The sequence below is a fragment of the Ictidomys tridecemlineatus genome, chromosome 1 (genome assembly GCF_052094955.1).
Source record: "Ictidomys tridecemlineatus isolate mIctTri1 chromosome 1, mIctTri1.hap1, whole genome shotgun sequence".
NCBI lineage: Eukaryota > Metazoa > Chordata > Mammalia > Rodentia > Sciuridae > Ictidomys > Ictidomys tridecemlineatus.
This window is the reverse complement of record NC_135477.1, coordinates 5,876,373-5,900,424: the sequence shown is the minus strand read 5'-3', so window position 1 is coordinate 5,900,424 and position 24,052 is coordinate 5,876,373. Positions and strand designations below refer to the sequence as shown.

The window sequence follows — 24,052 nt, the reverse complement described above, 5'->3', positions numbered from 1 at the left end:
TAAGCAGGTAAATTATATAGTGAGCCCTTGGGTGATGAGTGATTCTTGTTGACCTTTTGCTAAATTAATGATATTGTTAACTATGCTACCAAGTATCAATGCTAATTAAGAGTTGAATTAATCTATTGGATTTAGTATGCATTTTATCTAAAACATTACAACTCTCATTCTTGCTTTTTTGTTATAATAGAATTATTTTTAGAAATTTAAGTACTTAAAGCAGCACATATACTGGAAGATCTTTTTGTTAAGCTAGATTTGTTGATATGCTTACAGTAATTTAATCTGCAAACAAAAACATTGCAGAAACTTTTGTATCAGAAACCTTACCAAGTTGAATACAAAAGCATATTTCTAAATTATTGGTTTGTAGAGTTTTAGAAATTTCCAGAAGTGAGTCAGGAAATGTGTTGTAGCATGTTAATAACTTCAGCTGTTTGTTTCTAAAGCCCAGTTGTGCATTTCCAGTTTGCCATGATACAGAAGAGCGCTGCAGACTAGTACTTAGCTATGTTCTGGAGGTAAGTCTAAATTTAGATTTTGTTTTTTCAGTAAAGTTTGTGGTTGATATGCAAATAGCACTTGTTCATTGGTGTCTAGATGTTATTCTAAATGGTGGTCTGCTGAGATTTTTTTTTTTCCAAGCCTAAAGTGAAAAGCAAATCAATGTTTCCCAAATCTTTCAGATCAAACAGTTTTTCGAAGTCTGTTTCTAAAATAGAAATTCTGTCTTATTCTCAGTAAAGTATATAATAAATGTTTTTCCTTTTTTTAAAGGGTTTAAAATCTGTAGATAACAGCATCAAAAAAGAAAGTGACCTTCCAGCCGCTGACCCCAGCACCCCAATCCCCTTAAAATATGAAGATGAATCTGCAAGGGGGGGTCCTGAGGGGCTAGAGAAGCAGATGGCCTTGTTTTTGGACAAAAGTAAGTTGAATTGATGTGCAAATAAGGCCCTCAATAGAATAATATACTGGTCCTTTATGTCAATGAAGGCATTCCATTGAAAGGAATTGAGAAAAAGTATGTCATGTGAATGAGAAATAGGGTGACATATCTTTTCATTCAAAATATAAAACAAAGCAGAGTAATTTTGATCTTCCATACTATTTTTCTTTTAAAAAATTTTTAGTTGTAGGTGGACATGATACCTTTCTTTTATTTAATTTATTTTTCTGTGGTGCTGAGGATCAAATCCAGTGTTCCACGTGTGCGAGGCAAGTGCTCCACCACCAAGCTACAATTCCAGCCCCCATAAATATTTTAATAAGAGCATAAGGACCCTGGTTCTCCCTTGCCTGCTGTGAGGAGCTGATGCCGTCAGCCCAGTGCAGTTCTTCAGAGCAGTTGCATTGGTAACAGCAAGGGAAGGTGATTAGCACAAGCTGTGGCTTCGCCCGGGCATATTTCCTCACTTCCTTGAGCTGCCTTTTCCTTCTCAAATTTGACCTAATAATAGTGTCTACTTTTGAAGGACATCACAATGATTAAATGGTTAACATAAGAAAAGTGCCCAGGACCATATATAGAAGTGGTGGCTGTAGTCATTTCATATGTGAATAAGCTGGCAAGGTTAATTTCAAATGATCTATGTGTTCCTCAGGAATGTCCCTTTATGAAAAACTTGTAGACTTTGAGATAAAAGTCTTGAGGTTTCTGGGTTTTTTAATCTGTCATATTTCTTATTCCAGCCTTATCTCCTCTCCGTTTTTAAAAAGTTTCAGTTGTTTTAAAAACAATTATTTTGAAAGCCTGTGTATTTGAAATACTACCAAGTGCTTTCTGGACCTTTCTTCTCTTCATGAACAAAAGTGGTGGAGGTGGGGTGGCTTTGCTCCCCCAGCAACTGTGTGTGGTGCTTCTTGTGTGCTAGGCTTATTTGCCTGCAGTGAGAATCTACACTGTGACTTTCTCCTTTTTTTTTTTTTTTTTCTGAAACACCTTTTCTATCTCTTATTCCCCCTCATTTGCCCCAGTTGAAAATCCTGTTCAAGTTCAAAATCACCATGCTCACCTCTCTCTCTAGTTGGAGTTTCTTGATCCATTAACACTGGAAGCGGGGAGCACCCACTAAAGCCTTGTCTTGTGAACAGGTGTTAAATGGTTTTCAGCACCACAGTTGTGAGCACAACCTGCGTCTTGGTGTCTTTGGTTTTATCAGTGTTTCACATACAGATAATGCTTATAGCAGTAGAGGAAAAGGAAATCAACCTACAATGAAACCATCATAGAGACTAAGTACTTTTTCTTGGCTTGAAAAATTCATAAGTCTAGCTAATAAGAAAATGGGGCATGGGGTGCTGGGTTTGTGGCTCAGTGGTAGAGCGCTCACCTGGCACATACGAGGCCCTGGGTTTGATCCTTAGCACCACATTAAAATAAATAGAAAAATAAAATGTATTTTAAAAAAGAATATATTCTTCAAAAAAGAAAGAAAATGGGAATTCTGAGGGCTGAGAGAAAGGCGTGTGTTTGGGGGGCTAGGGTTGTAGCTCAATGGTGGAGCATTTGTCTAGCATGTTCTCATCACCACCTAAAACTTTATTATTATCAACAACTAAAAAAAAAATTTTTTTTTTAAACAAAAGCATGTGTTTTTGTTCTTTGTTCCAAAGCATTTTGCTCTTACGTCTGTAATCACAATGAGTATATTTGGTGTGGTTAATGTTATCAAGGCAAAGGCCTTAGGACTCCATGTCATGGTTCCTAGTGCCTGGCCCTGTGCTTGGCACAAAGGTGGTCATTGGTGGAGTGGAGTAGCCTGCGCTTTGAGTGTTCCTGGTGGGGAAACCAAGGGCTGCTGTGGGAGCCAGGAGGAGCCAGGCATCTGCGAAGGCAACAGGTAGTGACTTGAGTCTTGCTGATGGGCAGTAGGAGTGGAGTAGTAGAAAGGCTAGAAAAATGGCATGTAGAAAGTAGCTTGGATGTATATGGTTACAAGTGCTAGAAGCCCTGTTCTGTCTAGTGACCTGCTTTGACTGAGATTGGGGCTGTGCTTCAGGAAGGCATAATATTTGGTAGGTTGATTTCAGACTGGAGACAAGAGGCAGATGTCAGTCTGTAGGCATCGCAAAAGAGAATGTCAGTTGCCCCTCGCAGGGATGCGGAAGGTTTGGAGCTTCAAGCAAGAGTTTGAGCGCTGCCATTTGACTACTTTGAGCTTAGGCAAGAAGCATAGTATTCACCAGTCTCAACATGGCAGTAACATCTGAGTCTCCAGTGTTTCTGTCAAGCAACAGAGAATATCTTTTTATTGTAAGACTTGTGCTCAAGTAAAATGTGCTCTTTTTCCCCTGTCACAGTGGGCTCCCTTCAGAAGGGTAATTATTCCAGTCAATCTGGAATGATCCCTGGTTCTTGGCAACATAAAATGAAACTCCAGCTGATTCTCAAGTCATCAAAGGCCTATTATGTCTTGTCTGATGCTGCCATGAGTCTTCAGAAATATGGGAGAGCACTGCGATACATTAAGCTGGCCTTGCAGAGCCATGGTAAGCCACCAAGAGTAAGTGGGGTCAGGGAGGGAGGCTGAAGGCATCTGAAGCCATAGGTCACGGTGGGCCCTCACTCCTACTCCTGTTGTGGAGTTTGATCTTAAAATGGCTTCTCCCAACCCTCTGTATGTTACCTAGAATTTTGTTTTGTGCTCTGCAGCTTAACATCTCTTCATTTTGAAACACATGTAGCCCCCTGAAATATATCTGCTACCTGGCACAAAATGAACTTTGAGCAGATGCAGTGGTATCTAGCTTTCAGCTGGTAACAGATTTTCTTCATTTACTGTGCGCAATAATTTTAATGCCTTTGTGTTTTTCTCCTTCCTACTATTTTCCAAATAGATACTTACTGCTGCCTGTGTACCAATATGCTCTCTGAAGTGTTGCTGTTTCTTTCTCAATATCTGACCCTCTGTGGTGACATCCAGCTCATGCTGGCCCAGAATGCAAGTAACAGAGCAGCACACCTGGAAGAGTTTCACTACCAAACCAAAGAAGACCAAGAGATCCTACACAGCCTCCACAGGGAGTCTAGTTGCCAGGGTATGCCAGAGAGGCCTTGTGTGCACAGTGGTGCTGTCCAGAAGCCCATGCTTGTTTATGTCCAGACAAGTGCCAGAAACCTAAGTCGTTCGGTGTTTGCTGTATTGTTTCATTCTTAGTTTTAAAACCAAGCATGATCCTCCTGTTTTTATCAAAAGGTTTTTAAATATAATTATTATTGCTGACTGTAAAATAAGGTGAAGACAGTTATGAGTTTCTCTGAACACTCTTCTTTTTATGAGGGTTTTTTAAGTGGTCAGCAGACCAAGCCATACATTTTCCTTTGGAAAATAGTAAGTTGGTGAGAGTGTATTAATTACCTTCTGAAAGAATGTGGGGCCAAGATAAAGAGACCATTATTTTTAACATGAGTTCATAGCCACTGTCTTGTGTCATTGTCAGGGTTGTCCAGGGCTGCAGTGGGAACTGGGGCAGCACTGCACAGTAGCAGTACCTCAGCCCAGTGCTGTGAGTGCACAGGCTGCGGTCAGGGGCAGATGAGGCAGAAGGCCAGTCTTCTGAAGGTGCTTTTGAAATGTATCATGTACTTGCTTCTTTATGCTCTAAAATTATTTATAACATTTGATATCCGCTTCCCAGAAAATCCTGGACAGTTGACAGCTGGAGGAGCACACGAGGGTGCTGTGTCCTTGCCTAATGTTTGCCCTCCTTTTTCCCCTTTTCCCTCTCTCTTTTAATTGGTCATTATATTTTAATAGACACAGTAGAAAAACCTCAGTGTGCTTTGTTTCCATCACAGTCTCCCCATATCTGAGTGTCAGTGGGAGGAGCGCTGCCTTTTTCCCCTTGAACTTGGGTTCTGCGCTTGCTTACTCCAGCCCACTAGATGGCATTTGTAAGTTTGAGGACTTAGCTAGGACTTGTCTGCTTGTGACTTAATATTAACTTTACTTCAAGTACTATTTCCATTAAAACTAAAAACTGTTTACTATGTATCAGTGGATAGCTTTTGGTGTGTACTAGTCCAGCTGGAAAAATCTGGGTATTTATGAAACTATAAAATTGTGTATTATTGATTAAGACAGTATATTTATGCAGCTTTGCATTTTGTATTTTGACTAAAATCTCTGACCCACTTAGATATTATGGAAGAAGAGTTTATATGGCTTCTGCTAACTTTTTTTTTTTTTTTTAAAGGATTTGCATGGGCAACTGATTTGTCTACAGACTTAGAAAGTCAACTTTCAGTTAGTTGTAAATGCTATGAGGCTGCTAATGAAATCTTGCAGTTTAGTGACTTAAAAAGCCAAAATCCGGAACACTATGTACAAGTATTGAAGAGAATGGGCAACATTAGAAATGAAATTGGTGTGTTTTACATGAATCAGGCTGCTGCATTACAGACTGAGAGAATGGGTGAGTATCTTGGGATTCTTCTCTTTAATCTATGTTCTGTTATATAAGTCATGCTGATTTTATATGGGCTGGCTAAGAACTGTTGCACTTGATTGTTATTAAAAGGAACTCTGTTTAAAAAAGCTTTTACTATTAAAATTCTCAAGAAATAAAATAAGGGGAAAACATAATTTCCCTTGGGCTCCATCAGCTCCGTGTCTTCTTTCTTCCCAACTTTTATACTTCATACACATCTGGTCAGTTCAGAAACCACTTGAACAGTGAGCCACGTGCCAGGCTCTGTGTTGGACGTATAACTGGTCCCTCTTCTGGTTGGAAAGCCTGGTATGAATACAGATCTCTAAAAAGTGCTGTAAATAAGTTCAAATGCAGTACAGTAGGAGAGTGGGGAAAGGAGATATTCAAAGAGGTTGTAGGGTTCTTAGAAGCTGTGGTGGAGGGGAGCAGTGTGTGCCGAGTACACCCCAGCAGGCAAATGTGAAGGAAAAGGGCTTTCCAGATGAGGGAGCACCAGGAAAGTGCCGGTGGAGAGTGTGGTGCACCCAAGAGTAGCAGGGCCATGGTGGGCTGTGGGACCTGTGTGTAAAGAAGCCCAAGTTAGAAATCTGGCTGGGAGCTGCCAGGGCTTCTACAGCTCCAGCGAGGGCCCTTCCTGTGGTAATGGCAGAGGCCATGTGAGCGGATGACAGCCTGAAGGCTGGCAGTGAGAAGGTGGGGCTGGGATGCGGCTGCAGGTGACTTGAAAACAGCTAGGCGCCTGCTGGGCTGTGAACGGAGCCTGTCCAAACAGTTCACTGCAAGAAGAGTCTGTGCAATTAAGGGTATCTGGAGGAGGTGGCCTGTGGGGGAGCATGGGGCTGGCTCTTAGGAACCTAGGACAACTGGATAGAACAGACTCTGCCCTCGTAGAAGTCCAAGGGACAGCATTTGAATTTGTACAAAATAGCACCTTGCTCAGATGTCTTAACCTTGCTTGTCTTAATGTCAGTCCATTAATAATGAGAATATACATAAATGTTGTACCATGTTACCGGGGCTGATATAAAATACACAGACTATGACTTGAACCTCAGAAATATACTTCTCCTGGTTCAAGAGGCCAGAGCCCAAGATGAAGGTTGGATCCCTGTGAGGCTTTCAGTGGCCTGCTGTGTCCCTACTTGACCCTTTCTGTGTGCACGGGACCCCATTTAACCTAAGTTTCCTCTTTAGAGGCCTGATGCAAATATAGTCACAGTCTAAGATGGGGGTTAAGGCTTCAACCAGATGGATTTGGGAGACACCCTTCCCTTCATGTCAGTCATTGGTGAGAGCAGAGCACTGCAGTGGCCCAGGTAGCTGGCTTTCCACCAGGCTCCTGTCAATGCTGTGCTCCTGTCACCCTCACCTAGAGGGACGGTGCTGAGTTCACACTGACATCTGCTCATGCAATTGTTTTCTTTCTTTCTTTGTGAAGTGAGCAAATCTGTGTCTGCTGCAGAGCAACAGTTGTGGAAAAAAAGCTTTTCTTGTTTTGAAAAGGGGATTCACAACTTCGAGTCCATTGAGGATGCTACGAATGCGGCTCTGTTGTTATGTAACACAGGAAGACTGATGCGCATCTGTGCTCAGGCACACTGTAGCGCAGGGGACGAGTTCAGACGGGAGTTCTCCCCAGAAGAGGGCTTGTACTATAACAAGGTAACCTGCCTGCTTGTGGTGGGCCTGGTCTGTTCACTCCTGGCTTCTGTTTACCTGTGGCTATCACTCCACTAAAATGTTACACAACTAAAAATAATTGAACCATCGCCCCGGATTTGACATACTTATAGAAATTTGCCTAACGGTGGTGGTGAGAATCTACTGCTGAAGGAATATCTTGAATTGTTAGGGAAAAGATGATTCAGTAAGTTATGTGGGTTATCAGAGAAATGTCCAGTAGATTAAGGATTGACATGGAGAGGGGGAAGCTAAAAGCACCAGAAGAAAATGGAGGTAGAGGTTGGCATGGGGCGGGGGTGGGGGGAGGACTTCCCCAGCATGGCACAGAAAGCCTAAGATGAATTAACTTAAATGTGCAAATGTGCACAGCAGCAGGTAAAGTTAAAGCAGATCATGATCCAGGGTAGTAAGAGCGACACAGATGACAGTCAGGTTAGTATATCCTTACTATATGAAGAATTAAGAATCATTGAAAGGAAACCACTCCAGTAGAAAAAGGGCAAATAAATGTGAACAAAAAATATGTACATGTAAAAAAAAGTAAATGCCTAATATGTAAGAAAAACATCAAAATTTTAATTTATATAAAATTTTTCTCTATCAGATGGCCACATGATAGCATCCATTGTCAGGCACAGGGAATGAGCACTTCCATAATTGAGTATTTTTACGCTGTCTAATGACATTTGTGAAAAATGTTCATGGCATAGTAAATTGGGAGATAAAAGCAACCTTGTTTTTGTTTCTCTTAAGTATTTAGATGCACAGAAGGAAACAGCAGAAGTATAGTAGATACTGTGATTTGTTTTAAGTGCAAGGGTCACATATTTTAGGATGGGGGAGATAGGGTGAGAGAAGTGACTTTTTGCAGGAAAATCTCAAATTATTTTCTCTTATTGACTCATTCTACAAACTGTAACTTTTATTCAGAAAGGGAAACAAACTGGAAAAAAATACATCCTTGTGCACCAGGCTGTTAGAAAATAGCACTAAGGACTGACCTGCTGGAGACTCAGATAAAGGGTTCAGTCCACTGTATATAAACTTGTCAAAATATTTTCATTGGCTCTTTTTTTCCTTTCTTCATAATGTTGTCCTTTTATAAGTTTTCCCCGTCATTAAATTGACATCTGGGTAGTTTTGAGTATTTTGTGCCAGACACAGTGGTGCACACCTGTGTGCACCAGTGGTTGGGGAGGCTAAAGTAGGAAGAGCACAAGTTCAAAGCCAGTCTCAGCAATTTAGCAAGGACCTACACAACTTAGTAAAACCCTGTCTCAAAATAAATAAAAGGGGCTGGGGATGTGTCTCAGGGTTCAGTCCCTGGTATGAAAAAATAAAAGTATATTTTTAATGCAGTATTGGTATATTTATAAACAAAGTAAAAAATTCTCACCTTTTCTTTCCTTGCAGGCTGTTGATTACTATTTGAAAGCTCTGAGGTCGTTAGGAACGAGAGACATACACCCAGCCGTCTGGGACTCGGTGAACTGGGAATTGTCCACTACTTATTTTACCATGGCAACTCTACAACAGGATTATGCTCCGTTATCCAGAAAGGCTCAGGAGCAGGTCGGGAGGTTTGCTGGATTATGAAATGAGTCTTCAGCCTTATTTATTCCTTTGTTATCTTTTCGACAGCCAGTATTTAAACATTGTGAAATTCTTAGTCTGTGATTGTGAGCTTGTCATTTTTTTCTCCCCCTTTAAAAAAAAAAAAAAAAACAGATTGAAAAAGAAGTCAGTGAGGCTATGATGAAGTCCCTGAAGTACTGTGACGTTGATTTGGTGTCTGCCCGACAGCCTCTCTGTCAGTATCGAGCAGCAACCATCCATCACAGGCTGGCTTCCATGTACCACAGTTGTCTACGGAATCAGGTATGTCTGTTCCAGGCTAAGTTGCTTTCCAAGACCATTTACAAGTGTTCCTTGTTATGAATTCTAATTAGCCACTTTAGAAAAACCCATGGAGCCGGTGTTCCTCCTCTCATTTGTGCCATGTTTTTCTCTACTACATTTGATCAGGTCTTGGTTTGAAAATTATACATTTGCTGGGTGTGTTACTTAGTTGGTCTTAAATGCCATCAGAACTATAGTAATGGTTCTGAGCAAACTTTGAAATAACGGTCTCCTGGTTTGTTTTATTGTGATACAAAGCATGCCTGTGAGAGCACAGGTGGAGCAGAGGTGCAGGTAAAGACTGATGGAAGGAAACCCCTGTGACCTTGCCTGGAGTTAGAACAGAGAGCTCTTTAGAGAGCCCCTAGCACCCTGCTAGTATTGCCCTGCCAGGCACCCAGATTGGTGCAGAGCTGTCTGGTATCTTGCCACTTGATGTGTTGGGTTTTACGTGGCTGTGAGACTTATGGAATGCCTTGAACTGCAAGGATCCTTCTGTGGATTACTGTCTTTTGCTTAAAGGCATGTTTTTGAGATCCACACATCAGTGCAGGTACCTCTTCATTTCACAACTCGGTAGTGCTTGTGCAAGGAAGATAGCATAGTTCAGTTACCCATACTGTGGCTACTGAATTTGGTGTTTTCCAGTTTGAGGTGGATGCTGGTGCTCAGCCTCGTGGATTTCGAGGAAGCACCTGATACCCAGGTTGAAGCTGCCCTCTTTTAGAGAGTCTGCTTTGCTTCTGCAGGAGACTTGTCCTTGTAGTTGCTCAGTCTGTTGTGCATTGTTTTCCCCTTCCTTGGCTCGATACCTGGACACCATGCTGTACAGTTGCTTGGGCTTTGTTCTCTTATGGACCCCTCACCCTGAGTATCAGCCTTTGAGACCCAGCTTTACCTGGAAAGGGTTTCTTTCCACTGTGCTGAGGTGCTCCCCATCTGAGGTCCCCTTACCATAGGAGACCCCCACCCCCAGCCAAAATTCAAGTTTGCCCAAATGGCTTAATATCTTTAGGACAAAAGCAATCTGAAGGATGTTTAGGCAGTTCAGTGGGGGAATACTAGTAATCTCCTCAGCAAATGGAACTGGCACAGATGGCTCTCCACGTGCAGAAGAACAGAAGTGGGCTACTGCTTCACAGCATAAGTGAAGATCAACTTTAAGTGGCTTGAAGGCCTAAGTATAAGAGCTAAAACAAGACTTGTAGGAAGAATGTAAACAACTGAAAAGCATTTAGTGATCCAGTCAGAATACTTGAATAACTAGTTACTATGAACCCCAAGCCTTAAGAATTGCATTTTTAAATTTTGTTTTTGGTTCTAGGTTGGTGACGAACATCTTAGGAAGCAGCACCGGGTGCTGGCAGATCTTCATTACAGCAAAGCTGTAAAGCTCTTTCAGCTCCTCAAAGACGCTCCATGTGAACTACTTAGAGTGCAGTTAGAAAGAGTGGCATTTGCAGAATTTCAGATGACCAGTAAGTCTGATGTCTCACTTTTCAGATCCATGTACACTGGCTCAGTGTGGAATTTTTCTGGAGTCTTAGAGCCTCTGGATTGCTCTTGGATGTAACTGATGATGTTTTCTTATTAATTTGCCTATAGGCATGCCTTATGCAGGGACCTGGAGAAGTTATTGTGCTTTTTTTTTTTTTTTTTAACATTTATTTATTTATTTATTTATTTTTGTAGTTGTAGATGGATAGAATGCTTTTATTTTATTTATTTATTTTTTTTATGTGGTGCTGAGGATCGAACCCAGTGCCTCATGCATGCTAGGCAAGCACTCTACCACTGAGCTACAGTCCCAGCCCTTTGCTATGCTTTTTGAGGTGCATTTTAAAACAGAGCAGTCAATTTAGACAAAGATTTAAATCAGCATGCAAAACTTGGGGATGGAGAAGCAGCAATAGAGAAGTAGAGGTTCTTGTTGAATGCCTTTAAATATGGAACTAACACTCAGTTTTTTGGGTTGTGGTTCTAGAATAGATGCTAAAATAGAGCCTGATCAAACTTAGGATAATTTGGGACGTGGGGGAATTGTGAAAAGAAGTGGGAGTGCTTCCTGTGTTGCTCCATGTCCGATACCAAGGGGCCACTCTAGTCACTTAGTGCTTTCTGAATTCTCATCCTCTAGTGCTCTCTCACTAGCTTTCTTCTTAACAGAGAGGATTTTTGAAAAATACTTTCTCTTTTGTTTTCCCCCATGCTGGGAATTGAACCCAGGGGCACTTAACCACTGAGCCACATCCCCACCCCCTTTTCATATTCTTATTAGAGATAGGATCTCACTGAGTTGCTTAGGGCCTCACTAAGTTGCTGAGGCTGGCTTTGAACTCATGATCCTCCTGCCTCAGCCTCCTGAGCTGCTGGGGTTATAGGCTTACGCCACCGTGCCCGGCTGAAAAATATCTCTTCTGTGGTAAGGAAACAATTTATTTGGAGTGCAGCAATTCATTTGGCTTCACTTTGGTATTTTGCTTTTTAAATTTTTAATTTTAAAGTTTCAGATTTTGGAGAATTTCAAATTTCTGATTTTGTGATTAAGGATGCTCAACTTATAAAAAGTCTATGCAAATATTCCAAAGTCAGAAGTTTGAAACACAGTAACAAGCCTTTTGGATAAGGAACAGTCAACCCATTTTTCAAAATATGTGTGTATGTGTGTGTGCATACATACACAATCGTACCCGTGTCTTAGTGTGTAGGTGCTTAAACAGCCTTGGAAGGATGTGCCTGAGTAGGGGAGTGGGAACACATTCTCACTGCCTTCATTCTCACATTGAACCTTGTAAATTTGGGGAAAGTATTACCTTTTTAACAGTTTCTAAAAATATTTGATTTTGCTATATTTTGCTGATTATTTGCCAACATAGTAATGCATGGTGTCCACATGGGTTGGTCTGCAGGATCAGCAGCATCTCTTTCTGGGACGGGTTTGAGGTGAATTATGTAGCTTGTTTGAATGCTTTAGAAAAAGCAGGCATTTTTTTTTTTCCTTTTGTTGGGTGGGGACAAGGTGGGTATTGGGGTTTGAACTCAGAGGTGCTCTACCTCTACCATGGAGCTACATTCCTTTTTTCTTTTCTTTCTTTCTTTTTTTTTTTTTTTTTGAGATAGGGTCTCACTAAGTACATAGGCTGGCTTCAAACTTGTGATCCTCCTGCCCCAGCCCCTGAGTCCCTGCATTACAGGTGTGTGCCTTCACACCTAACTTGAGTAGGCCTCATTTTTATAAAACGAATAGAGAGATTCCAAGAATAAGTTTGATGATGTAACTAATTCTGGTTTTTAAATTTTTTTTTTTTTTTTAGAGAGTGAAAAGTTTTATATTTATTTTTTAGTTTTTGGCAGACCCAACATCTTTGTTTGTATGTGGTACTAAGGATCGAACCCGGGCAGCACATATGCCAGGCGAGCATGCTACCGCTTGAGCCACATCCCCAGCCCATTTTAAATGTTTTAATAGCTGGAGTGTAGCTCAGTGGTAGAGCATGATCTCCTGGGTTTAATCCCAGTACTGCCCAAAAAGAAAAAAAGTTTTAATAGCAGTCTGGCTGGGCACAATTCAGGAGCCACTTGTCAAAAGAAACGAACTTGATTTTTAGAACACACACACACCGCACCACACAACTCTTCAGGAAAACCCTCAGAGCCCAACTGCCACCACTGGCTTCCCACAAGCCTCTCAACCTCCCCCACCCCTCCTGCTCTTGAGGCCAATTGGCTGGGTTGCATGGGCGGAGCCAAAAAAAGCCCCCCAATGAGCAGCAGCTCCGTGGACTGAAAAGGCGGGGAAACAGCCCAATGAGCATCACCACAGAGGAGCCAATCAGTTGGCAGCTAGAAGTTTGCTGGCAGTTGGAAGTTTGCCAGGGTCCCTTTGGCTGTGGCTCTCAACATCTCCCCCTCTCTGTTTCAACAAGCATGTGGCTTAGGGACCGTGCCTGCCTTAGGTTGTCCAGTACTACATATGGTTCTTACCTGTCATCGGATGAGCTGACCTCAAGGCATCAGACTCCTGTCTTAGGTTGGTACCATTGCAATTGGATCTTACCCGTCATTGACTACCGGTCCAGCATACAGCCACACCTGTGGATAGATCTTTGTACCAGCAGGCAGGGGTGAGGTTCTTTGTCTCACCTCTGTTGGCCCCCAAATTTTAGCTTTTAGCTGAACGCCATCACAAGCAGAAGGGAGGAAGATACACCAAGTCAATTGACAGCTCCTTTTTGGAAAAATTGTACCACCGATGACACCATCAGCAAAAATACCCCAACACTACCACAAGTCGCTGCACCAACAGATAGTTCACAATGCATACAAGTGAGTTCACAATGCATACAAGTGATACATAGTCCAGGCAAGTTCTGCAAGCAGTTCAGTGATAGCTATTGCAGAAGCTATAGATTGGTTTTATCTTTGTCTTCACTGGCACTGGGATGAAGATAGGAATTCTGGCAATAATGGCTAAAGAAAAAATTATGTAACATTCCAGAAGGCACTAAAAACAATTTTCTGAACAATTTACATTATCTTGAACAGAATTATTAAATGTAATGAAAAGGAAAGGTGAAAGTAAACAAACAGATCTGTTAACCTCCTTTTTTGTTCACATATTTAAATTAAACTATTTAAATCACGTGAATAAAAAAAAAATTTGGATTCATTTTTTCATGAGCGCTTATCATATATGATGTATGGACATACATACATACAAACATACAACACAAAACACAAGTGTGCACACATAATACATACAACGCATAACATAATAGTAACTTTTTACAGGTGAAATCTCCATTGCAATGTTTAAAAACTCTATAGTCAAAAATAGAACTGATCAGCAAAACATTAACCTAGGTCTGTAGGAGCTCAAAAAAACAAAATAGAACTTCATGGTGTGGGAAAGGGTAATAATAAAATAGATATTGAAAAAAGCATTCTGGTTCTGTTGCAGATGTAAGGGTAGCCAAACTGGAGTTCTGGATATCAGCTGTTATGGATTTGAGCCAAATCATCTTCTTTTTGGTCTGTAGAAATGGCTTTAGTTAATCTCTCTGGAATCCAAATCGGCTGCTGTTCTCCTTGTGGAAACACACAAACAGACCCCCAACTCCAGACAGTCACTGGGTCAGGACCTTAGTTAATCTCTCTGGAATCCAAATCTGCTGCTGTTCTCCCTGTGGAAACACACAAACAGACCCCTGACTCCAGACAATTACTGGGTCAGGACCTTTTTCCATTGTCCTGTTAGAATATCCTTCCAAAGTACCTTGGGCTTATGTACATTTTTTTGGACACATATGCCTTTCTGCAGCACTAAGTCCTGATGAATCCAAGTTTAAAAAGTTTAGAGTAAAAAGGATTATTTTAAGTTTATCTTTGGGGAATATATACCCCTTCCCAATTCCCTCTTTTTGTTTTAATAAGTACATTTTAATAGTTTGATGAGCTCTTTCAGCTATGCCTTGTCCCTGTGGTATGTATGGGATTCCTGTTATATGAGTAATGCCAAATGATGAGCAAAATTGTTTAAAAGAGGTAGAAGTATAACCAGGGGCATTATCTGTTTTTAACTGTTTTGGAACGCCCACAGTGGCAAAATTTTGTAAGCAATGAGCTATAATATCTTTAGTTTTTTTCTCCGGCATGAAGGGAGCCCATCAAAAATCCGGAAGAAGTATCAAGTGTAACATGCAAATATTTTAATTTTCCAAATTCTGGCAAGTGTGTGACGTCCATCTGCCAGATATAGTTATGTATCAGACCTTTAGGATTGACTCCAAGATTAACTTGTAAAAAGGACACTGCTGATCCTCATAAGGTCCCTTTCCTAACAACATATCTAGATTTCTTTGAGGATAACCAGCTGCTGCATTTCGCCTAGCTATCTCCTTGCAAAATTCCTCATTGGCAACCTTTCATAACAGGTATTGTCCTCCATTTAGCACAGCTTTTACACATATTAGCCCAATCTGCTGGCGTTATGTTCAAGTTGATAATGGATTCGACCATGCTTACAGTGAAGGGTGCTTGAGGACCATAGGTTGTTACAGCCTCTTTTAGCTGCTTCACTTTTTTGAAATTTAAAGCATGGTGAATTCGCTGCCCTCCTGCCTGCTCAAATACAGGGCATGTTAATATTTGAGATCCTGTCTCAGGATCCCAACTATCAACTGCGGGGGTTGGGGGCCTCCCAGCATATGGAGGTGGTGCTGTTGGTTGGACACTTATGCCCTCTGGTGATAGAAAGGTGTTAGTAGCAGTCTCCTGTAAAGGTGGCACTGTTGGTTGGACACTTACGTCCTCTAGTGATAGAAAGGTGTTAGTAACAGTCTCCTGTTGTAACTTTTCCCAATGGCTTTTTCTGCTCTAAACTTCCTTCCTCTGTCTGACTAGCTCGAAAGACCTTCTCTTTTACTTGAATCTTTTCCTCTGTCTGACTAACTTGAGAGACCTTCTCTTTTACTTGAATCAATATGTCTTCTTCTTCCTCTACCATTGTCTGAACTGAAGGCTTTGGACTAAGCAAACAAGATATGAACGTCCACAATGGCAATGTGCCAACTGGCAGAGTTCCTGGGCTTTTCTTTTCTATTCTTTTTAAATCTTCACCATGATGGTTCCATTGTGATATATTTAACAACTCCTCCTTAAAAAGCCATGGGCTACATTTTTGTATTTATCAACGTATGCCCTGTGTTCTTGATTTTACTGAGATGCCTCCTTCCTCTAACAATTTACTTAACACTCTTTCGGTTTGTTTTTTACTAATTTCTAATCCCATATTTCTACTATAATACAACCCAACAAGATGAACGCCAAACAAAACCGAGACAGAATGAAACAAAAATGGAACAACACAAAATCATTATATCAGCCTTTCTATCCTCCTGACATGTGCATCCGTCTTTTCTCCCTATCTGTTCCTCAGACGTAAATAGTTTTTCCTCAGATGTGAGCGGTTTTTCTTCTGTCTCACTCATCTCCAGGGACAGGCAACTTAAAAGCGAAACAAAAGAAGAATCTTAAAATGGCTGGCTATCCTCTCGCCCTTCCCTCAAGGGCGAGCAGTTTACCTTATCACTTACCCTCAGTCATTCCCCGTATGGGCCACCAAATGCCGCAGTCTGACTGCGCACAATTCAGGAGCCACTTGTCAAAAGAAACGAACTTTATTTTTAGAACACACACTCCGCACCACACAGCTCTTCAGGAAAACCCTCGGAGCCCAACTGCCACCACCGGCTTCCCATAAGCCTCTCAACCTCCCCCACCCCTCCTGCTCTTGAGGCTGATTGGCTGGGTTGCATGGGCGGAGCCAAAAAAGTCCCCCAATGAACAGCTCTGTGGTCTGAAAGGGCTGGGAAACAGCCCAATGAGCATCACCGCAGAGGAGCCAATCAGTTGGCAGCTAGAAGTTTGCTGGGGCCGCTGTGAGCCAATCATCAGCTGGCAGCTGCAAGTTTGCTGGGGCCCCTTTGACTATGGCTCTCAACACCCCAGTGACATTTTTTATTTGTTCTTGTTAGATATACTTGGCAGTACAGTGAATTTTGACATACATATGTGGAGTTTAACTTATTAGGATTCCATTCTTGTGGTTGTATATGATATGGAGTTTCACTAGTCATATGTTCATATGTGAACATAGCAAAGTTATATCCAGTTCATTCTAATGTTTTCCACCGATTTTTTAAGATTTGTTGTTTTAAAGTTTGAGATTATGCTGCAAAGGAAGACAGCAGCAGTTGTCCCAGGCCCACTTTCACTTCTGACACCAGCCTCAAGTCTGAGGGTCCCCATGATTACCCTCAGGCTCAGCAGTTCACTAGGACATCTCAGTTCACTGAAAGCTGTTCCACTCTTGACTGTGGCTTCTAAGAGAAATAGGGTACATGTCAAAATCAGCCACAAGAAGAGGTACATGGGGCAGAGTTCAGGAAAGTGTTAAGCACAGAGCTTCCAGTTATCTTCTCCAGTGGAGCCACAGGTAGAATGGTACTCCCTTCAGTGGTATGGAGCATTATGTGCAAGGGAGCTCACCTGTGTCTTGGTGTCCAGAGTTTTTGTTGGGATTTAGTCACATAGATGTGGTTAATTGCCACATGGCTGACCTTAGTCTCCCGGTTCTCTGGAGGTTGAGCTATTACCATGAGGCCCAGAAGCCCCCATGATAAGTTACAGTGTTAGACTATCTAGCATGGCCCAAGGCCTCCCAGGTAAACAGAGATACTTACCATGGGGGACATCCCAAGTGCTAAGAAAGCATTCTCCAGGAGCCAAGGACAAAATGTAGCCCTCCCTCTGGAGAAGACTAATGGTGTAGTGCATGCCACTGCACACACACTGAGGCAAGCTCCAAGAAAGTAGGGTCTAAGGTGCTCTGTGCTTTCTGATAGCTTTAGAAACTTTTTAACAATAAGCCCTAGAGTAAAAGTAAACTCATTCATCAGGTCTGACTTCCTGACTGAACCGAAAGATAACATGCTTACTGTACAAATAAGTGCTAAGTGACTTGACCAATGTCAGGCAGCTGGCAAACAGTGGGACGGCTTTCAACCACAGACTCTTCTTGACCCTAGTGCTCCAAATAGGGCTCCTCTTCCAAGGTGTGTTCTCACCTTGACCAAGTCAATAGTGAGGCTGGGGAACAATTAGTGTTTATTACTTTGTCTAGACTTAATACTTCTCTTGAGGGAAAATTAAACAGAAATTAATTTGCTGGGATTCTCATGAGTTATCCCTATCACATTTGAAAACCAGTTTTTCATTACAACATTAACATGGATGAGTTTCTAGGTTGATGGGCAAAAGAAAGATCATTTTGTTTTTACTGTTTTAGGTCAGAATAGCAACGTTGGAAAGTTAAAAACACTCTCTGGGGCTCTGGATATCATGGTGAGGACTGAGCATGCATTCCAGCTCATCCGGAAGGAGCTTGTAGAGGAATTTGACCAGGTAATGAAGAAAATCACCATTTTTATGTGTCTTATGCTAAATGGTGAATGTATATATGATCATATGGCATTCTTATAAATGTGTCTGTACACACCTACATGTGTGTGTACATATATGCTCTGCATAAAAACATTTTAAGAGTGGTTTGTGTATGTCATAGTCTGTCTTGTATTGCTATAACAAAGTCCTGGAGGCTGGGTAACTTACAAAGAAGTATTTGTGGTTCATAGTTCTGGTAGCAGAGGGTCCAGACAGCATGGCACTTTTGTCCTAGCAAGGCCCCCCTGGCTGTGTCACAACATGTTGGAGAGCCAGAAAAGGAACTCAACCTGTACTGAAGGGGCCAAGGCACGAGGTGGCTGCTTTCTAGTAGCCTGCTCTTGTGAGAACTAAGCCTATTCCAGGACACCTGACCCACTTCTGAGAGAAGGCATTAATCCCTTTGTAAGGGTGGAACCACATGACCTAGTTGCCTACCACTGGACTGCACCTGTTAAAGCCTTGCCAGCTCAGCACCACCACCTGGAGACCAACCCACTCCAAGGGTGAACCATAGAGGTTATGTCTTCAGGGTAGAACTAAAAATTTTGAATCAGTTGCAAGTATATCTTTTATGTATTAAAAGTTTTTTAAGACTATGCTGTATTGATTAGCAAGTTATAAAGGCTCTTCAGCTTTTCTGTTTGGGGTTTATTTTGGTTTTGTTCTTTAAGAGAAAGAAAAAGCCTGAGCTTCTTTTCATAATTTCCACTATACTTCCTGGAACTTTTGAATGGTGAATGGCTTAAACAGGCTCCAGGGGAAGGAATTTCTAGTTTTCTGGTCAATCTAGAACTCAAGCTGCCCAGAGAGTCCTGGGTAGTGTCCTTTCTGCCAGGTTCCTGCAGGGAATGATGCTGGGGAGTCAGGAGCTTGTTGTGCAGGGTTAAGCACTTGGTAGGTGTGGGACACGTTTATTATGTGTTTTCCTGTATCAAAATGATTTCAGGTCTGCTTTTTATTTTGTTTTGGGGTTTAAATTAATGGATAAATGAAACTGCAGTTTTGTCATTTTGATATGAAACTACAGTTGCTGGATAGCTTAGTGAAGTTTCATTTTGTTGTTTTTAGCCTAAGGGTGGTGAGACCAGTCCAGCTGCTGATTCTTCTCCTAGTCTTAACAGAGAAGAAGTGATCAAACTCCTCAGTATATTTGAATCTCGATTGTCCTTCCTCCTCCTCCAGTCCATCAAACTGCTGTCTTCAACTAAAAAGAAAACAAGGTGAATTACATGGTTATTTGTGAAAACTTTTTTCTCTATGAAAAGAATATGAATAATCTCAACTGACATTGTAAAGAAATGGTTGTATCCTTTCTTGTCTTTTATTTGGAAAATTCATGATTTTAAGTGGTATTCCTTCTTATCTTCTTCAACTAGGTGAGAAGTGTCTCCATCTGGCCCACTACATGTCAGTTATATAGCTGGAAAAGTCTTGCTGCCTAGGGGTAGATACCCTATGGTGATCTGTTCCATTGAAAGGATGAATGGCCCTGAGCTGAAGACTCTAGATATTCCAGATAATACTTCTAAATGTCATCTTTAGTGAGAAGTCTGGGCTGTAGTTGGCTACTCTGGGTGAATTGTACCATAAAAGGAAATGGCAATGGTGTAGGCCTGTAATCCTGGCAACTTGGGAGGCTGAGACAGGAGAAGCACAAATTTGAGACCAGCCTCAGCAATTTAGCAAAACTTAAGTAACTTACCAAGACCCTGTCTCAAAATAAAAAACTAAAAGGGCTGGAGATGTGCCCCTGGATTCAATCCCCAGTAGCCTCTTGCCAAAAAAGAAAAAAAGATGGGAGAACACTGCAGTCCCTCTAAAGCCAGGAAATTGGGAGAAAAAAGGAGTGAACACCTTGGCCAACATGTTCCCAGGTCCCTCTGTCATCTTGTGCAGACATGGGTTTGCCCGAGCTTTAATTATGAAAGTATTGACTTAATTTGAAATTGCAGTAAATCAGAAAGATAGTGGGAATAGTGTACCTTTCTTCTTAAAAATATAAGTGCAGTCTGGCTTGTATTACAAAAATTGGAAAATAGAGAAAAGAACTCTCCCATGCATCCATTGTTAGTTATCCTATTTATGTTTACCAATTTATGATATAAGGGTACCGATAATTTTTATCTTTTATTTACAGTGAAATTCTGTGTGGTATACAGTTCTTTGAAGTTTAATGAGTACATAGATGTATGGCAGTCATATTTGGGACACAGTACCATTCCTTCACTCCAAAACCTATTTCTCTGCTGAAATTATAGGTCTGACCTTGAACAAGACCACATTTTCATTGGAACCTTAGACATAATTGACCATTGTCATTTACAGTCCTCTGTAAGCAGTTCCCACCTTGTCATCTGAGTCTGGTTCCGTGGCTCCTTCCTCTCTTGCCAGGATGCTGTTGCCACCTTTCCTTTCACAAACTGAATTATTGAAAACCAAACATCTTGTGTCAGTCAGGAGAGACTGGGGGAAATAATTAGTTTGTCTGGAAAGTTCTTATATCTTTGACCTGCTAGGCCGTTGGTGAGGAGAATTGAGTTCATTCTGTAGCCTGGAGCTGAGCTGCGGTTAGGATTTTTTCTTGTCATGATTATTACGCATATGTCACAGGCTTAGTTCTAGCAATGTAATAGTCCCCTGTTAGCTGTAGTTCCCCTCACTGAGATTTGTTTACCCATGGTCAGCTGTGGTGCCAAAATACTAAATGGAAAATTTAAGAAGCAAGTCTTTGCACAGCATTCTGAGTAGCATGATGAACTTTCATACTGTCTCATCAGGACGTGAGCTGTCCTGTGCCCAGAGTGTGCATGTGTGTGCACTTCCACCCACTGATCATTAGCAGCCTCCAGTCATGAGTTTCTCTGTTGCAGTGGCTATGCTTGCGTTTCAGTCACTTAGATTACATAGTAATGACTCAAAGCTCAACAGTAGCTGTGGTGGCAACTCAAGATACAAAGAAAAGTCTAAGGTGAAAAGGTGATAGTTCTTGACTTAAGAAAAAGTAGGTCTAGGTCGAGGCGGCTGAGGTCTGTGCTCTTTCTGTGCCTAATTTATAATATACACAGGTGTGTATATATAGGAGCAAACGTGGCATATGTGGGGTCAGTACTGTATATACTTTCAGGCATCTACTGGGGGGTCTTGAAAAGTATCCCTAGATAAGGGGAAATGACTGTACCTGGCATTTAGAGTGGGTCAGGTCTGCAGGGGTGGTTCTCAGTGTCTGTTCCACTTGGAGCGATAGATCATCCCTGCATGCTGCACCTGGCAGAGTGCCTCTCTACACTGTCACGGCCTTGCCAGCTATATTCCACTGACACTTGTCCTTTGGTGCTTGTTAGTCTGTTTGGGAAAGGAGGGGACCAGTTGGCCAGACTTCTTAGTTGTTTGGGGTGCACCTCAGTCTTGGCAGACTTGTTGCATTTGAATCATTCTCTGTAGCCTGAGGAGCGCTCTTCTCTGGGGAAGTCTCAGTGTAGAGTATACTGCCATCTCACTCAACCCTGTGGGTGATCTTCAGTGTCTGCCACAGCAGGTCCTGGTACACAGTAGGGTGTGCTGATGTGTTCAGTGAAGTTGACAGATAAATCCATCTTTTCAAAGAATCAGAAAGGAAAGTAGATAGTGCATGTAGTGACACACAGTTATTAATATTCTGTTGAAGACAGTTTATAATTTAGAGTTTCATGCATGATACATAAAGTAATTAGAAAATTTGGGATTTTTTTTTTTTTTCAGATTTATTAAAGACTGTTAAATGTTGTTACAGCAAAGCTGAGTACAGTGGCGCACACCTGTAGTCCCAGCCGTTGGGAGGCTGAGGCAGGAGGATTGCGAGTTCAAAACCTGCCTCAGCAAAAGTGAGGCGCTAAGCGACTCAGTGAGACCCTGTCTCTAAATAAAATACAAAATAGGGCTGGGGATGTGGTTTAGTGGTCGAGTGCCCCTGAGTTCAATCTCTTTACTTGAAAAAAAAATGTAATTACAACAAATATATCGAAGGGTTAGAAATAGAACTTTATTAGTCATTAAGTCAGTGCCTCTTTCTGTCTCACTTCACTAAACAGGCAAGTAAAACCTCTGATTCTGTGTGAAGAGGCCTCCTGCGCAGGCCTCGTTATTCCACAAAGCAGTGTGGATCCCCTCGGAGATGAAAGGGAAATAAGAATGAGACCTTAAAAGAAAAGAAACATTAATTTGTTTCATTTTGACTGCTATTCCTCTCCAGCCCCTAAGGGAAGAAATAAAAATAAAAAGCAAATTGGACATAATAATAAGAAATCCCAATTTTCTTAAATTGCTACAGAATTACAGTGAAATCTAAGAAAATTAAGATGCATTTAATTTGTTCAAGAATTTTTATTTTCAGCTCATGAAGGTACTTCATCATGTGTCAACTGCGTTGGCATTGTCCTGCTAGAATAATAGTTCATTAGGGTGTGGGGGGTCTGATTTGTTGTTTTTCTTTTTGGATTAAGAATTTATTTGCTCTTATACTGTACTTTTATATTCATTGCTTTAGAGAAAGAGACCTCTTGACATTTTGGTGGCTTTGGGGTTTAATTTAATGAAAAAAAAAACATGAAAAAGTAGAAGTAATCTCTGCCAATGACACCTGAAGAGAATGGATTCAGGAAGGGCATGATTTGTAGAAACTAAGAGATGAAGATCTAAGATGTAGAAGTACCATCTGAAGAAATCAAAGGGTTTAGAATTTGATCCCAGTGACCATCAGTTATCTTTAGGCACCCAGCTAAAGTAACCAAATGATGTTATTGTCCTCAAAAAGTAATTTATATTTCAAATGCCTTTTCTTATTGTTAAATGCTATTGCCTGATTACTGTCAAAAATAATGTGCATTTCCTATAAGGTTATCAGGAGTTCTGATTAGTAATACTCCCCCCTCCAAAAAAAAACAAAAAACTAAAACACAGCCAGTCTTAAGTCCAAGCACAGACAGTGAATGAATTGTGACTGGTATGCTGTGGCAGGTTTGGGGGAAGAAAGACTTTCCTGATACAAAGAAGTGGGAATTGGAAGGGAGGAATACCAGGGGGTAGCCGGACTGCGGAAGAGGGATGAATGGAGCCTGGAACCTAGGAAAGAGAGGAACCTGACAGCCAGGCTTGGTGGGGACGGCACTTTAGCACCCAGGTGCTCTCTTTGGCGGGCCCAGAGGTCTCTTGGGCAAGGGGAGAGAATTTTCACAGTAGGAAGGAGAAAGAACACAGCATTAGAAATTGGGAAACGAGCCCTGCATGGTGGCACATGCCTGTAATCCCAGCAGCTTGGGAGGCGGAGGCAGGAGAATTGGGAGTTCAAAGCCAGCCTCAGCAACTTAGCAAGGTCCTAAGCAACCTAGTGAGACCTGTCTCAAAAGACAAAAAGGGCTGGCGATGTCACTCGGTGGTTAAGCACCTCTAGGTTCCATCCCTGGTACCAAGCGGGAAAAAAAGGTGGGAAACATGACATTTTGACCCTGATCCAAATTGTCAACTTTTGGGGGCCTTATCTTTTACGGTAAAATCAAATCAGTCCTTGCTTTGCGAGGGGCAATATTGTCCTGTGGAGGTGTGTCACATTTTGCTAGGAGCCGTGAAACTGCTGGCTTGTGAGCTGGGTCTCTTATACATGTAGATGCATTAAAAGGAGGGTGGCTAGAATTGAACTGCCATGTAATTACTAGTCTTGCATCTCATACATTAATCCATTATAAGGGGTAAATATTTTCAGAACCAATTAAACTTTTACAGTGGAGTGGTATAATATGTACCTCAGTGGAGGAGCATCTTCACCAGAAGGTGCACCAGTGTCCTTAGACAGCATGGAGGTGCTGCCATCCTGTGACTCTGCTCGATGTCCTAGGTGGCTCCAATGCAAGAGCTGGCGTTCTGCAGTTGGTTCAGAGTAGAGGAGACAGGAGTGGTGGCGTAGGCCCATGATACCAACTGCTCAGGAGGTTGAAGTGGGAGGATCATGAGTTTTAGGCCAGCCTGAGCATTTTAGGAAGCCTCTGATTTAGAACAA

At 41.7% G+C, this 24,052-nt stretch overlaps 1 protein-coding gene across 4 annotated transcripts in view; it reads left to right on the top strand.

Moving 5' to 3' along the window:
* Positions 1 to 24,052, top strand: part of Edrf1 (erythroid differentiation regulatory factor 1) — a 44,088-nt gene that overhangs the window by 18,608 nt on the left and 1,428 nt on the right. For all 4 annotated transcript variants that reach the window (XM_078024384.1, XM_078024389.1, XM_078024398.1 and 1 more), the window contains 11 exons: positions 450 to 521; positions 778 to 928; positions 3,304 to 3,492; positions 3,841 to 4,041; positions 5,200 to 5,418; positions 6,875 to 7,098; positions 8,533 to 8,691; positions 8,848 to 8,997; positions 10,343 to 10,496; positions 17,867 to 17,982; positions 19,093 to 19,244. In XM_078024384.1, coding sequence (XP_077880510.1) covers positions 450 to 521; positions 778 to 928; positions 3,304 to 3,492; positions 3,841 to 4,041; positions 5,200 to 5,418; positions 6,875 to 7,098; positions 8,533 to 8,691; positions 8,848 to 8,997; positions 10,343 to 10,496; positions 17,867 to 17,982; positions 19,093 to 19,244 — 1,787 coding nt within the window. The remainder of the gene's footprint in view (positions 1 to 449; positions 522 to 777; positions 929 to 3,303; positions 3,493 to 3,840; positions 4,042 to 5,199; positions 5,419 to 6,874; positions 7,099 to 8,532; positions 8,692 to 8,847; positions 8,998 to 10,342; positions 10,497 to 17,866; positions 17,983 to 19,092; positions 19,245 to 24,052) is intronic.